This window comes from Camponotus vicinus, unplaced genomic scaffold (assembly GCF_025532165.1).
Source record: "Camponotus vicinus isolate PSW18456_S1 unplaced genomic scaffold, iyCamVici1.0 SCAF_1, whole genome shotgun sequence".
Lineage (NCBI taxonomy): Eukaryota > Metazoa > Arthropoda > Insecta > Hymenoptera > Formicidae > Camponotus > Camponotus vicinus.
This window is the reverse complement of record NW_028141945.1, coordinates 27,594,607-27,611,417: the sequence shown is the minus strand read 5'-3', so window position 1 is coordinate 27,611,417 and position 16,811 is coordinate 27,594,607. Positions and strand designations below refer to the sequence as shown.

The 16,811-nt window shown below is 30.5% G+C and overlaps 2 protein-coding genes across 2 annotated transcripts; one reads left to right on the top strand and one right to left on the bottom strand.

Moving 5' to 3' along the window:
- The first annotated feature begins 9,122 nt into the window (after positions 1 to 9,122).
- On the top strand, positions 9,123 to 12,960 carry LOC145964431 (SNAPIN protein homolog). Its single transcript, XM_083087583.1, has 3 exons — positions 9,123 to 9,512; positions 9,592 to 9,809; positions 10,182 to 12,960. Exons 2-3 carry the CDS (start codon positions 9,658 to 9,660, stop codon positions 10,222 to 10,224), a joined length of 195 nt encoding a protein of 64 aa, XP_082943709.1. The 5' UTR covers positions 9,123 to 9,512; positions 9,592 to 9,657; the 3' UTR covers positions 10,225 to 12,960.
- On the bottom strand, positions 11,752 to 14,969 carry LOC145963791 (uncharacterized). The gene is made up of 5 exons (XM_083086369.1): positions 14,502 to 14,969; positions 13,649 to 13,699; positions 12,845 to 12,880; positions 12,288 to 12,575; positions 11,752 to 11,892 (listed from the first exon to the last, which is right to left on the bottom strand). The coding sequence occupies exons 1-5, from the start codon at positions 14,516 to 14,518 to the stop codon at positions 11,868 to 11,870; spliced, it is 417 nt and encodes a 138-aa protein (XP_082942495.1). The 5' UTR covers positions 14,519 to 14,969; the 3' UTR covers positions 11,752 to 11,867.
- Between the last annotated feature and the right edge of the window lie 1,842 nt (positions 14,970 to 16,811).

Here is a 16,811-nt window from a genome sequence, read left to right as displayed (position 1 = left end):
AAGGGAAGATAATCGAAAAATGAATATTTTACAAGATATTTTACGGTTTATGTAAAATTAAGAAATTATTTCAAGCCTCATAACTCGAAAAGTACTTAACAAAAAAGTACTTAATTATAGTGTTTTGGAAAGCTCTCGAGATAAGCTACAAGAATATGCAATGATAAATAGTAGGTTCCATTTAAGAAATTGAAGGTGACCTTCATGTGACCTTCAAATAACTCTTCAAGGTCAAACCAATGATACCATCTTATGGCCCACTCGAAACCATAAAACTTTTGTCTGAAACATTTTTCTCTAAAATGCTTTGTTTCCGAAATAATTGCCTGCGTTAATTAAAATGGTTCACCCTGTATATATATATATATATATATATATATATATATATATATATATCCATAATAAATATATTAACAAACTGCATTTATATAAAAAAAAATTGAAAAAAAAAATTGTTATGTATACGTATAACATATAAAATTTTTTATAGTATATATATTCTAAAAAAAATATATATATATATATTCATATATAATTATCCTTTAAGCAATTTACTATTAATAAACAGTAATAATAATCACTCATATATATTTACCATATAAATATATATACAGGGTGATTCTGAATAACTTTATGTTTTTGCAAAAACGTAATCTTGACCGAATTCTAAGACGATTTTTCTTTTGGCAAAATTTCGTGCAAAGCATAGTTTTTGAATTATTAAAGGAAGTAGTTAACGTATGACGGGTCGAATACAAGAGGCAGGCAAGGGTGGCGTGATTCACCGTCAGACGCGGGCGCTCACGCGGGGCGCCTTCGGCGATCAGCTGGTCGCTATACTATGACGGACATACATGCAAATACATACATTCTCTCTCACTCTCTCTCTCTCTCTCTCTCTCTCTCTCTCTCATTCGCTCACTTACCCGTGGTTTTTTTTTTTTTTTTTTTTTACGAGAGAGGGGAAAATGCATTTTATGCATACTCACCGGTCGGTCCGGTGAGTTATGTGGGACTCGAGTACCAAGTCGAATTACCAACTCGGTACTCCCTACCCACTAAAAACCCCTCTCTTTTCACGAATTTCCTTTGACACACTGTCCCTCTGACTTCCCGAGATCTGTTTTCACATAACGTCAAAAAATAGTTATTATTACCTTGTTCGATGACTTTTGATGTATTGCTGTAATTGCTTGAAGGAGAAATGCATTTTCCGATAGATCGTACGTTCTCAAATTTAACGTAGATATCACGTTGCAAAAGACAAGATATCCACACTAAATTATTAACTGAAAGTTTTTCTTCTTTCATGAACTGTATTCTTTTATAAACTTTAACGTAATCACATTTATTTACTCACTCGATGAGACGAGAAATTTACTAATGACTCTATCACTAATCACTATTAATCACTGTCGAATAATAACTGTTGGCGATTAAAAATCACTCGATGAAAGAAACACGCGCGGACACGTTACTACACGACGCGACGACGCGACAATGCGACGGTAATTATTCGGCGACTGCAAGCAGTTTTTTGTCATGGTAGGTTGCGGTAGGTTAAGGTACTACTGGCGCAATCGAACGCAATCATGTGTTCGATTGAAGAATGCGGTAAACATAATAAACATTTAACATATTAATATTATTATTATCATGAATGTGTGTGATATTTATACATCGTATGATATCTATTTAAAAATTAATTAGATTAAATAAGTGTTTTTAAAATATTTATTACTTTTACTATTATCTTAAATAAATATTTAATATTAATATTTTATATGATAATAGTAAAAGTAATAAATATTTTAAAAACACTTATTTAATCTAATTAATTTTTAAATAGATATACGATGTATGGATATCACACACATTCATGATAATAATAATATTAATATGTTAAATGTTTATTATGTTTACCGCATTCTTCAATCGAACACATGATTGCATTCGATTGCGCCAGTAGTACCTTAACCTACCGCAACCTACCATGACAAAAAACTGCTTGCAGTCGCCGAGTAATTATCGTCGCATTGTCGCGTCGTCGCGTCGTGTAGTAACGTGTCCGCGCGTGTTTCTTTCATCGAGTGATTTTTAATCGCCAACAGTTATTATTCGACAGTGATTAATAGTGATTAGTGAGAGTCATTAGTAAATTTCTCGTCTCATCGAGTGAGTAAATAAATGTGATTACGTTAAAGTTTATACAAGAATACAGTTCATGAAAGGAGAAAAACTTTCAGTTAATAATTTAGTGTGGATTTCTTGTCTTTTGCAACGTGATATCTACGTTAAATTTGAGAACGTACGATCTATCGGAAAATTCATTTCTCCTTCAAGCAATTACAGCAATACATCAAAAGTCATCGAACAAGGTAATAATAACTACTTTTTGACGTTATGTGAAAACAGATCTCGGGAAGTCAGAGGGACAGTGTGTCAAAGGAAATTCGTGAAAAGAGAGGGGTTTTTAGTGGGTAGGGAGTACCGAGTTGGTAATTCGACTTGGTACTCGAGTCCCACATAACTCACTGGATCGACCGGTGGGTATGCATAAAATGCATTTTCCCCTCTCTCGTAAAAAAAAAAAAAACAGGTGAGTGAGCGAATGAGCGAGAAAGGGGGGGGGAGAGAGAGAGAAAGAGAGAGACAGACAGACAGACAGACAGAGAGAGAATGTATGTGTTCGCATGTGTGTATGTATGTGTATAGCGACCAGCTGATCGCAGCAGGCGCCCCGCGTAAGCACCCGCGTCTGACGGTGAATCGCGTCACCCTTGCCTGCTTCTTGTATTCGACCCGTCATACGTTAACTACTTCCTTTAATAATTCAAAAACTAAGCTTCGGACGAAACTTTGCCAAAGGAAAAATCGTCTTAGAATTCGGTCAAGATTATGTTTTTGAAAAAGCATAAAGTTATTTAGAATTACCCTGTATACATATAATAACAATAAAAAAAAAACAAAAAAAAAAGGGGAAAGAAAATGCTTCGAAAAATACTTCACAGGAAATAATAATCATAAAGAACAAATAAAAAACATAATATAATGATAATAATATACATACAAATTTAGTCAGATTACCTCTATATATGTATATATATATATATATATATATACATATATCCATGTTATATTATATTCACATTGAGCGACGCTACAAAGATACCTCTTGTGTATTCGAATACTTTCATAAGTAATTATAATTTAAATACACCTAAGATTCAATGTATAATTATGAACCAATTCTGCGACATTTGTTCGTAATCAAACTTTCACGAACACTGTACCATCAATCATGTAACCACAAAATGTAATATAGCCATCTACACGTACATCAAAATTGTAATCATTTCAGACCACCATGACGCCCCTAATCCTAGTAATCTTTTTAAGTAAAACTGCCGCCTTAATCGGATTTGATTGCGGAAGACAACACCTCAACGTAACAGCCGTCTCTCTCCTTGATGTTGGCGAATGCGATCTGAACATACGACAACCCAACACCACAGATGTTCATATTCAACTACTACAATTATCCGACTACAGTTATACAGAAGTCATAAAATGCAAGGTTGAAATATCCCGAAACATATATCATTGTGGCATGCATTCACATATATCTGCTGTCCACAATGGAAGAGCCGATTATGTGCATGAGACTGGATACACTCAGTGCCTAAGAATGTTTCAAGACGGAACTATTTCCTTGGGAGACAACACCTTTGTCGCTGGCATAAAAGCAAATCAGACGACCTATCGAAGTATCACCTTGGTGGGCCGCGTACAAGTTGACGGATACTGCAAGGGATCCCAGTACAACGATCCATACGGAACATGGGACGACGTAGTCGTCCAAGCTGCTGTGAAAATATCACTAAAATCTTCCTACGTTCCCGTACAATTGAATACTGGAAGAATTAAATTAAAATCTGGAACAGTGTGTAAACTCGTTGACAGCTTGTTACGTCCCGCAACAAAATTTTTATTTTTATTTAAATACGCAAAATTTGCCTCTATAATCTTTAAACTGTAATTCCACCGACGAACATATAAATCTTAATCCCACCGCGTAACATATTATTGTTAATATAATTAATAATGTTAATTAAAATTCCACCACGCCATCTATTATCACCAATGTTTCTTATTATAAAATCTCACCGCGCAATCTATTATCACCAATACTTATAGTACATCAATATCATTCCGCCGCGCGATATACTATTGTCAATATCTCCGAAAATAATCTTTCATTGTTAAGAAGCTAGCTACACATAACATAACCTCGCTTAGAGACGATAGAAATAATTTTAAGTACTTATCCACATAGAGGGTTATCGACTACAAATTACCGACAATAATTTTCTACATTATCAACTATAGTTAAAATCACCCACAGAAAAATTATCGACTGTCGATAAAGTAGATTCCTACTTTACCGACAGAGTAAAAGTTACCGACGGTCGATAAAAAAGTTTTCTACCTTACCGACCGAGCAAAAGTTACCGACAGAAAAATTACCGACGGTCGATAAAAAAGTTTTCTACCTTACCGACCGAGCAAAAGTTACCGACAGAAAAATTACCGACCCATGATAACACAGTTACCGACGTTACCGACTAAGAACAAAGTCATTTCCTACCTTACCGACAGTGAAGATTGTCCGTACCCACATTACCGACAGACGGCAACGCCATCTCTAGGTTAACGATGATACTAACTTTACCGACATATAAAAGAATACCTCCTTTATTAATATGCAATCCTGATACAAAAGAAATTTTACAAATCAAAAACCAAAAGACTTTATATACATATATATATTTTTTGAACACGTCCCAGCACCGACTACACGTATATCTAATTATTTTGGGGCCTAAATTATATCAAAAATCATTGATTCCAGATTAACACAAAAAATACTATAAATAAAAATCTTATAACAATTTTCCCTTAAGGAGCATAAAAAGTCAGACCGACACATGTATGCATAATTATGAAAACTCCAATACTGCTAATTTTATAAACGAAGTTTTAAATATAATTTTCCGTATGCGATATTATGAGTCATCATCACATCCCAAGTTAAGACTGGAATATTCCGCTCGAATACTATTGCACAACATTACGCAACATGATGAAATAATTAATTATCATTAAGTAACAAATGAATTTATTGTTATTAAGCGTATGCAATAACTTCAATTTATATATTAATCCACAAAAAAAATCCGTTCAAGAGAACATTGCGCAACATAACGAAATAATTAACTTATTGTTAAATATTAATATTAAGTACATGCAATAATTTTTATTCAAGAACCTAATAGATATAAAATAAAAGCAAAGAATAAAAATTGTTGCACCATTTACTGAAATAATTTATAGTCTTTATATACTTATATCCCACCGCAAAATTATAAATACTTATATAATTGTAATTATAATAATTATAATAGCAGGATTCATTAACAATATTTTTACATATAAAATAAAACTTTTGAACGGAGCATGCTAAAAACTCCGTTGACATTTCTATAGCCAGAGCTTAAAAATCTACATAAGAAAATATATGCATACCATTTGCAAAGAAATCCTGATGGTCTAATAATTATTATAAAAATCATATGTCAAAATGCGATATAACCAGTATAGCCGATTCTATACTGACCGCTCCGTCACCCTCACTACAATTTCGGAGAGTCCCACCATCTGCAAGTTAAATTACGCCCAATTTCCGCGGCAACGCCCAACTGCGCGCGCATCCTCCCCACACTTGTGCCAGCGGCGCGCGCAACCAGCCCGAAGAAGGGAGCCAATAAGCAACCGCGCCGCGCACGCCGAGGCGCGTGCGTCTTCCGAGGCGCGCGCATCCGTCACGTCAGCGGGAGCCAATCCCAAATCATTGCGCAACAATCACGTCAGAGAAAACCAATCACCCGTTGACAACGCGGCACATCCCTCAAGGCGCACGCATCTTTCGAGGCGCGCGCAGCCAGAAGCAGAGGAGGGAAATCACTGCTCGACTCCCTCCACGGAGAAGCGCATCTCCTACTATTGGGACCGTGTGCAAAACTGGGACTGACGACTATATAAACCCGTGCAGAGCGGTCCTCCTCGCATTTAGCCCAACGATCTTCACAGTGTTAACTTGGCATTTGGCCCAACGATCTTCACAGTGTTAGCTTGGCATTTGGCCCAACGTTTTCAACACTTAACAACTACTGGCATTTGGCCCACCGATCTTCAAGTTAATACTTATATCTCCGAGATTTTGTACGCGTATTCAGTTAATAAATTCAGTGACTATTGAACATTGAATTTCTCAATCGAACTCCTGGACTGCAACCTCCATCCCGAACTGTCACTGAGGTAGACGGTATCCAGCGGAAGGAAGCAGCGTCCACCCATCAGTCTAGTGAAGGGAAGCGGCCTTCACACACTAGGACATTTCAGACACTGGTAAATATCCGGCCACTTGTCATTAATCTAACCTTTAATTTCTACTAACAACTAAATTCAGTGAAACAGTGCGCGACAATTCGGAAACCTTACCTTTGATTACCCGTATTCCTTAATCCAGTTAATCAACTTAATAAATATCATTTCCAATTGGAAAATTTATCTGGGACTTATCTCTTTGATAAGACGACGCGATAGACAGTGAGCGAGTGCGAAACTGCAGCGGCAGGTCGAACCCAAGTCTGGCTCGGTGGATAAATAATTATCTTGAGGAATTTATTCCCAATAGAGGTTGTTTCTCAACCTAGAGCTGGTGAGGCAATAGAAAAAATAAGCGGCCTCCTGTCAATCGACGTTTGAGTAGGCGAAAATACAGTTTTCGATTAATAGGCAATTATCTTGAGGGATTTATCCCAATGATAGAAGTTGACCTTTTGATCTTGGATTGAATTTAGCCTTAACTTCAAAATACGAGATACATTCCAGGACTTAGAGACAATACACTGGCTTAGTTTATAACAATTTGAATCATTATCACTACTTGCAATTATAACCTAACCTTACGAGGTTAATACTAAGCCAGCCGTATGATAGGTGGATACATTATTAAAGTATCCAATCTCCTTATTCCTCCTCAAGCCTCTTCGATTTTCAGTAAACCGACTTTAGATATTCAAATCGCAATTTACAAACAAAACTAACCTAATAATTTAACAAAATTATATAAATTACCGTCGGTCGATAAAGTTACCGACGGTCGGTAAAACTAAAGTTACCATCGGTCGGTAAACACGAAATCCACATTACCGACGGTCGGTAAAACCAAAGTCTACATTACCGACGGTCGGTAAACTAAAGTTACCATCGGTCGGTAAAACAGAAAGTGACGAATCAAAATAATATAAGAATTTAATAAGCGTTGAGAAAAGCTCTCTTTAAATTAACAATAATTAGAAAAAATACAATAGGTAATAGAGAGCAAGAGAATTAAATTTAACTTAAAGTAAATAATCAGAAAATATAATTCATTTAAGTTGTACAAAAAACCAAAAACACGGTAATAGAAATAAGTACATGAAAAGGCGAACGTTTCTGGCTCTCGTTTGAGCCTTCTTCAGCGCATTAACAAACGGTACAAATTTAAATACGTAATATCTTAAAATCGGACAGATAATTCAATGCTACGCAACCAATCGTCGGTGGATCCTGTACAAGTAGACCCGAGACGCATCGTTGGTGGTCTCGCGTTCACCGTAAAAGGCTCCATGGTGGTTGAGCCAAAGTCTTCTGCGGAATACTTATTACCAATTTCCGACCTGATAATGATCCCAATCATATCCTAAAAAGTGGCACGATACAAGTGTACAAAAGAGATTATGTATGCACTTAACTAAAACACTTTGACGTTGATCTTATCACACTTACAGAGAGAGAACATTCGGTAAAAATATTAAAACGGATGAAAGCAACAGTGTCTTTCTGAAGTCAGACGGTTAATGTGTGGAACTCTCGAGACATATTGTTTATATACAATTGCATGACTTTAAATTTTTGGAAGCTTATTTATTATGTCCTGATATAAGGCCGGTAGGTTATCTGTGTCTGTCTGCAAATTCAAACCATTCTTTTGTCTTTTAATATGAAGCATTTCTGAAATCAATCTTTTGCTGTAGTATGGAACCTCCTCCAAAATTTCAACATCGTTCCAGCAAAATTCATGATCAAAAAGAAGTCTGTGGTTAGTGATCACGGAATAATTAGTTACATTCCTATTAATTTGTGATCTATGTTCAGATATTCTGGTCCTCAGCATCCTAGAAGTTTGACCTACATACGAAGCATCACAGTCAGAGCAGTTAATCTTATAAACAACGTTATTTTTGCGTTCATTAGGAATGTTATCTTTGTGTGCTTTGATGAATATTTTTAATTTGTTTAAACTAAAGTAAGATAATTTAATATTCATATTTTTTATGATGTTTCTATATTGCTCTGTGACCTTAGGTAAATACGGAATCGTAAAGAAAGAGGAAGCGTTCTCTAGTGTCTTGTCATTAGTGCCGTCATGTTTATTAATCAGATATTTCAGACGTTGATTGAAGACGTCGAAAATCAATTTTAAAGGATAACCATTGTCCAGAAGAACTCTAATGACGAAGTCAAGGTTTTTGTTGTGGAATCTCGGATGTGATAAGGAGAATGCTCTATCTACTAGACCAATTATTGTGCCTTTCTTCTGGCAGAGTGGATGTTGTGAATTAAAGTTTAGATACCTTCCTGAGAAAGTAGGCTTATGGAACCAGTCAAAAATTAAAAAATTGTTGTCCAATATAAGAGTCACGTCTAAGAAATTAATTGTCCCGTCAACCCCTATTTCAGATGTAAACTGCAACCTGTCATGAAAAGAATTAAATGTTATTAGAGTCAATTCGATAGAATCCGAAGGGACTGTCAACAAAATATCGTCCACATATCTAAAATAAAAAAGAGGTGTAAATCTTAAAGCGTTCAGAGCCCTCACTTCAAGATCCTGTAATACAATGTCCGCTATTATGGGTGATAAAGGAGATCCCATAGGGGTTCCAAATGTTTGTTTGTATATTATCAAGAGACACGGTAGTGTCTTTGCTAAGTCCCAGCGTAAGCAAAAAATGCACTCCGTGTATTATTACGCGAGTCGGATTGAGAGTATAACTCGATATTTTTATTTCTCATATAACCGCTCAACGGATCGAGTTCTTAGTAGAATTAATCGATAGCTTGGGTTTAAATTAAATAATAAAAGTGTTTTTATTTTTGCGCTACGTGCTCTGTAAACGGAGATATCATGATGCAAAGTCTGAAATGTGAAAATTTCGATTAAGAAACGTCGTCATGGTCGTCATCAACTCCTCTTAACGTAACAAAGAAAATACAGAAATACGTTTCCAACGTCTGCCACAAGAATGCGCTAGCAGTGATTCACGCGACGCAGCATTAGTAGCGCTCTGTGGCGTTAACGGTGCTTATAAATATGTTGTAAAAGGTTAAGTGTGTCACTTCAGGTAATTATATAAAATAATTAATAATATACATATAACATTTATATATTTAGATTAGATTGTATCTATATTATTATTTCAGATTATATATATATATATATATATATATCAAGAGACACGGTAGTGTCTACTTCACTACAGCTATAACATGGACGTGGACACAGCGAGTGACAATACATCTATCGACGACAAGATAGATGACTTTTGCGAAAATCCGACGCGGGATGCATTAACGGAAGGTCTTATGAGTCTCTTGAAACTTACGGTGGATCAACTGGACGAGAGAATTCGCGCCACAAGGTGACGTCAAGTTTTCTGTTTTCAGCGCGCATGCAATAATAGTAACATTTATTTTTCGCGTTTCTTCTTGCAAATATACGTATATTTATTATTCTTATATTTCTTTCACAGTATGTACTATTTATTGCAAAATATATGTTTATTCATCGAATTGTAACGATAAAAAATTGCGATTTACTTACACAAGCGACATATATATCTTATTGTTACCTATTTTACAAGAATTCTTGAGCATTTTGAAAATCATTTTCAATTTTCATATATAATTATTGGAATGTTATAAAAAATTGTGCTTCTATCATGTACTACAAGTTGCGTACAAAAGTTGCGAAGAGTATTATTTTTTATGCATAACTATTCTCTTTGTTATAGGATATGTCAAATAGAGCTGAAGCAGCGGATTGTTATTACTTAACATTGATTACTTTGCAAGTTTTATAAAAGAAATTTCTTACAATTTTCACCGTAAATTTTATGGAAACTCCAGTAGTTAATTTATCAGATGAAGAACTTAAGACAGTTTATGATCCTTCTGAGGATTCGTATCTTTTAATAGATGATTTGGAAGAAGATGTAGACATTCTGCATGCGATGAAACCTGTGATTTGTTTAGAAATAGGTAGTGGTTCTGGTATAGTCATCACAGCTCTAGCAATGGCATTGAAAAAATATAATGCTCATTTTATTGCAATTGATATAATCATTATAACATAGAATATTGAAATTCAAAATTTCAAAATTAAAAATAATTTATGCTTTGCGAAAGAAAATTAAAAATGAAAAATAGTTTATGCAAAAGCATAGAAAGAAAAAATCATTATAACATAGAATATTGAAATTCAAAATTTCAAAATTAAAAATAATTTATGCTTTGCGAAAGAAAATTAAAAATGAAAAGTAGTTTATGCAAAAGCATAGAAAGAAAAAATCATCATAACATAGAATATTGAAATTCAAAATTTCAAAATTAAAAATAATTTATGCTTTGCGAAAGAAAATTAAAAATGAAAAGTAGTTTATGCAAAAGCATAGAAAGAAAAAATAAATACTCTATGCTATGATGATATTACATACACACACGCACACGCATGTACACATATACAAACATATTTTTATATCATCATAACGTAGAATATTTAAATTTTCAAAATTAAAAATAGCTTATGCTTTGCAAAAGGAAATGAAAAATAAAAAGTAGTTTATGCAAAGCATAGAAAGAAAAAACAAAGACACATTTATAAAAAATATTCTATGTTATGATGATACACACACACACACGCACAAACGCACACGCACAAACTAATCATGGAAGAAGTAATGGAGTCAGTAATTGAATTATCGTCATCGTTACATGTTGAGGCTGAAGCGATTTTAAAAGAAATCATCATAACATAGAATTTTTAAATTTCAAAATTAAAAGTAGCTTATGCTTTGCAAAAGAAAATTAAAAATAAAAAGTAGTTTATGCAAAGCATAGAAAGAAAAAACGAAAAAACACATTTATAAAAAAAAATATTCTATGTATGATGATGTACACACACACACACACATATACACACGCACACACACACACAAACATATTTTTATATCATCATAACATAGAGTATTGAAATTCAAAATTTCAAAATTAAAAATAACTTATGCTTTGCGAAAGAAAATTAAAAATGAAAAGTAGTTTATGCAAAAGCATAGAAAGAAAAAATAAATACTCTATGCTATGATGATATTACATACACACACGCACACGCATGTACACATATACAAACATATTTTTATATCATCATAACGTAGAATATTTAAATTTTTAAAATTAAAAATAGCTTATGCTTTGCAAAAGGAAATGAAAAATAAAAAGTAGTTTGTGCAAAGCATAGAAAGAAAAAACAAAAAGACACATTTATAAAAAATATTCTATGTTATGATGATACACACACATACACACACGCACACGCATACACATTTAAATATTAATAAAAATTAAAAATATTATTTCTATAACGGGCTGAGGTTCTTGGATTGGAACTTCGGCCTCGGGCTCGTCCTCTCGACCGTCCCGCTCTAGCCCATCGTGCACGCGGTTGTTCTACAATAAAAGAAATATTTTAATGTTATTTTATTTGAATATAATATTTAAAGAAGAACTGCACGGATTAACTATATTGAAAGTTAATAAATCTAATTTTAATATATGTACATTCAGATTCATGAATTTAACATTACGCAAAATACTTTTAGCCTTTTAAAATATAAAAATAATTATTTGTGAATTAAAAATTTTTTTTGTAAAATATAATTTATACGACACAAAAATTCATGAAAATACAAATTTTAATTCTATAGAAGGCTAAAAATACTTTGGGCAATGTTAAATTCGTAAATCTGAAAATGTAATAGATTTATTAACTTTTAACATAGCTGATTCATTTAGCTGATTCCTTTATAATTAACGTGCCAATTATATAATTCAAAATTATTTACCTCTTACTTGCCCCGCTGTCGTTATCGGTGACGACGGCGGCGGTGGCAGCGGTGACGACGCTGACGGCGATGGCAGCGGTGACGACGTTGACCGCGGCAGTGGCGGTGGTAGTGATGCCATCGTTGGTGGCGGCGATTCTTTTTGTGTTTCCATTAATTTTTGTGTTTCCATTAATTTTTGTATTTTTTTTTTTAAGTATTATATTTTCTTTTAAAGCCGCTTCAGCCTCAACACGTAAAAAGGACGACAATTCAATTTCTGGCTCCATTTCTTCCATATTGTAGGTTCTGAAAGAATGGAAACATATAAAATATATATTATAAAATATGTTTAGAAATGATAGTAGAAATGATAGATAATAAATGATTAATCTTCATTTTAATCTTTTATTGTAATGCATATATGTATTGTGTGTGCAACACAAATATGAATTACAATAAAAAATAAGTAATTACAATAAGTGAATTACAATAAAAATAGTAAAATAAATTTTTATTCCCTTGTTATCTATCATTTCTTACGCATATGTATTAATAATATAATGTGTTACACTTACTTTTTAGGATTTTCTTCATTTTCCTTTTCGTTAGATCTGAAAATAGAAATGTATAAAATATATTGTACAATATAAAATATTTTTGTATTACAATAAAAGATTAAAATAAAAATTAATTCTTTGTCATCTATTTTTATTATATATTTCTATATTTTTATTATATATATGTATTACAATATGTATTACAATAAAGTGTTAAAATAAAAGTTAACCAAGTATTGTGTGTGCAATACATATGCATTATAATAAAAGATTAAGATAATAAAATATTAAAATAGATTATAAAACATTTTTATAATGAAATAATAGATTGTTATCTATCATTTCTATAAAAAATTTTATAATATTTTATTATTTTATATATTTTATTATTTTAATCTTTATTGTAATGCATATGAGTTGCACACACAATACTTGGTTAACCTTTATTTTAATCTTTTATTGTAATACATATATATGTGTTATACGCAGAAGTACATATAGTTACGTATCGCAACAACTAATGGTTAGTTTTAATTTTAATGGTCTATTTTAATCTTTTATTATAATGTATTTGTATTGCGCATGCAACATATAGTAATATATATGTATTATAACAATCATTAGTTATTGCGATGAGTAATTATATGTATTTGTATGTATAATACATATATGAATTATAAGACATTTAAATAAAAGTTAAACAGTATCATGCGTGAAACATATATAATAGAAGATTATAATAAAAGATTGAAATAAAATATATAAAATAATAAATTATATTATAAAATATCTTTATAGATATTATTAATAATCATTGCTTACCTTTTGTGAGTTTCATTATCATTAATTGCTGGTTCTTTTTCGTTTCTGGAACTGTAAATGTATAATATAAGTTATAAAATATTTGTATAAAAATGATAGAAAACGTATTGGTTTATCTTTATTTTATTCTTTTATTGTAATACATATGTATTGCATGCACAACATATACATATTACAATAACGAATTAAAATAAAGATAAACTATTTCATTTCTATAAAGATCTTTTATAATATTTTATTATTTTATATATTTTTAATCTTTTATTGTGCATATTTGTTGCGTGCACAATATTTAGTTAACTTTTATTGTAATGCATTTATATTGCTATATGTTGCGTGCACAATACAAATGTATTATAATAAAGGATTAAAATAATCATTAATTATTGCGATGAATAACTATATGTATTTCTGCGTATAACATATATTTTATGTATTATAATAAAGGGTTAAAATAAAGATTAGCCAAGTATTGTGCATGCAATACATATGCATTATAATAAAAGATTAAGATAATAGAATAATAAAATAATAAATTATAAAATATCTTTATAGAAATGATAGATAAGTGATTAATTTTTGTTTTTATCTTTTATTGGAAGTGAAAATATATAATATAAATTATAAAATATTTTTATAAAAATGATAGATAACGTTTTGGTTTATCTTTATTTTAATATTTTCTTATAATATGTATCACGCGTGCAACATATAATGTGTGTATTACGATAAAAGATTAAAATAAAGGTTAACCAATATTATCTATTATTTGTATATTAATAAAATTTATATATATATATATATATATATATATATATATATATATATATAATGTATTTATATTCATGCTTACCTTTTGCGATTAGCCATTGTAAAAAGTGGAAAATAACTCACTTTTTCTCCGTTCCATTTATATATTCAATGATAAATTAGATAAGCAAAGCAACGATTATTCATTAATGGATTTATAAGTATTAATTGTGAATAATAAATGTAGATTTCTAATGACATATTGATTTGTAATTATCCGTTATTTTTGCAATAAGAATAGCAAAGAAGTTTGAAGGATCTGAATATCTATATAGTAAGCAAAGAGGACCGTCGAATTTTAATGAAATATGACGGGGGTGGTGGCGGGTTCTTTGCTCATTTATTTAAAGATGTTTAACATATAGTACAAAAAAGAGTGATATCCCTAAAAAAATTACCCTTTTAAAAAAAAGGTAAAAAAAGGTGCTAAGTCCGCGTAAAAAACAGTATATGTATTTGCAAAATAGTGTATTATTAACTGTAAAAAACTATTGTAAAAAACCTGTCTCCAAAATAGTGTTATTTTAAAACTGTAAAAAACCTATCTTCAAAATAGGATTATTTTAATCTACAAAATAGTTATTTTAATCTGCACAAAATAGTGTTATTTTAAACCGTAAAAAATTGTTCTACAAATTATTTTAATTTTGTGTAAAATTGTATATCCTACAAAAATAATGATATCAAAAAAATTGCGCTAAGTGAAAATAAAAACTTATAAAAATATTTTAACCAAAAGAAGTTATATAAAATGTTGTTTTAATTTTCTACATTATATCCTAGAAAAATGATGATATCCAAAAATTACGCTAATTGAAAATAAAAACTTAAAATATTTTAACTAAAAAAAATTGTACAAAATAATTGTTTTAATTTCCTACAAATAATATTAAAAAGTTGCGCCAACTGAATAAAAATTTTCACTATAAAATATACATTTCTTTTTTATTTCCAATATTAAAAGAAAAATGATATTAAATGAATTGTAATATATCTATTATAAAAAATCGTTGAAAATATGAACAATCATATACATTGCAATAATCATATGCATATATCCTGAAAAGTTTAATTGAAAAAAAAAAAGGAAATGATAATACAAAATACAAAATTAAAAATTATTAAAAAAATTAAAAATTAGAAATTAATAAAAAAAAAAAATTTATATAAAAATTAAAAATTAATACATATAAAAAAATTTTAGTTAAAAAACTTAGCGCTGCTACGTTGAATAATGTGCTAATGAAATTAGCAGCGCTAAGTTTTTTAACTAAAATTTTTTTATATGTATTAATTTTTAATTTTTATATAAATTTTTATTTTTTTTTTATTAATTTCTAATTTTTAATTTTTTTAATAATTTTTAATTTTGTATTTTGTATTATCATTTCCTTTTTTTTTTCAATTAAACTTTTCAGGATATATGCATATGATTATTGCAATGTATATGATTGTTCATATTTTCAACGATTTTTTATAATAGATATATTACAATTCATTTAATATCATTTTTCTTTTAATATTGGAAATAAAAAAGAAATGTATATTTTATAGTGAAAATTTTTATTCAGTTGGCGCAACTTTTTAATATTATTTGTAGGAAATTAAAACAATTATTTTGTACAATTTTTTTTAGTTAAAATATTTTAAGTTTTTATTTTCAATTAGCGTAATTTTTGGATATCATCATTTTTCTAGGATATAATGTAGAAAATTAAAACAACATTTTATATAACTTCTTTTGGTTAAAATATTTTTATAAGTTTTTATTTTCACTTAGCGCAATTTTTTTGATATCATTATTTTTGTAGGATATACAATTTTACACAAAATTAAAATAATTTGTAGAACAATTTTTTACGGTTTAAAATAACACTATTTTGTGCAGATTAAAATAACTATTTTGTAGATTAAAATAATCCTATTTTGAAGATAGGTTTTTTACAGTTTTAAAATAACACTATTTTGGAGACAGGTTTTTTACAATAGTTTTTTACAGTTGTTATTGAACGTGAAGTATGTGGAGTGTAAAACCAATTTTACTGCATTTATAAATTCTAATTCGGGCAGGTCACAAATACCACGAAGGAAACACCATCTATTCGAGACACTTTCCAATGCGAGATCTATAGGAATATTAGTAAATAATGAAATCACGTCTAGTGAAACCAATTTCGTGTCGTTATCAATCCGAATATTCGACAACTTATTTACTAGATCAAAGCTGTTATTAATATGGCTAGAGGCTGTCGGGAAATTATTATACATGACTCTATGTAAGTATGATGCGAGAGAGTAAAGAGGGCTGTTTATGGAGGAAACAATAAGTCTGTAAGGAATATTAATCTTATGG

Coding starts and splice junctions, on each gene's coding strand:
- LOC145964431 (XM_083087583.1), top strand. CDS start 9,658: ATGGACGTGGACACAGCGAGTGACAATACATCTATCGACGACAAGATA. Junction 9,810..10,181: donor GAGAGAATTCGCGCCACAAG/GTGACGTCAAGT, acceptor TCTTTGTTATAG/GATATGTCAAATAGAGCTGA.
- LOC145963791 (XM_083086369.1), bottom strand. Junction 12,576..12,844: donor AATGAAGAAAATCCTAAAAA/GTAAGTGTAACA, acceptor CCATTCTTTCAG/AACCTACAATATGGAAGAAA. Junction 11,893..12,287: donor GACAGCGGGGCAAGTAAGAG/GTAAATAATTTT, acceptor CTTTTATTGTAG/AACAACCGCGTGCACGATGG.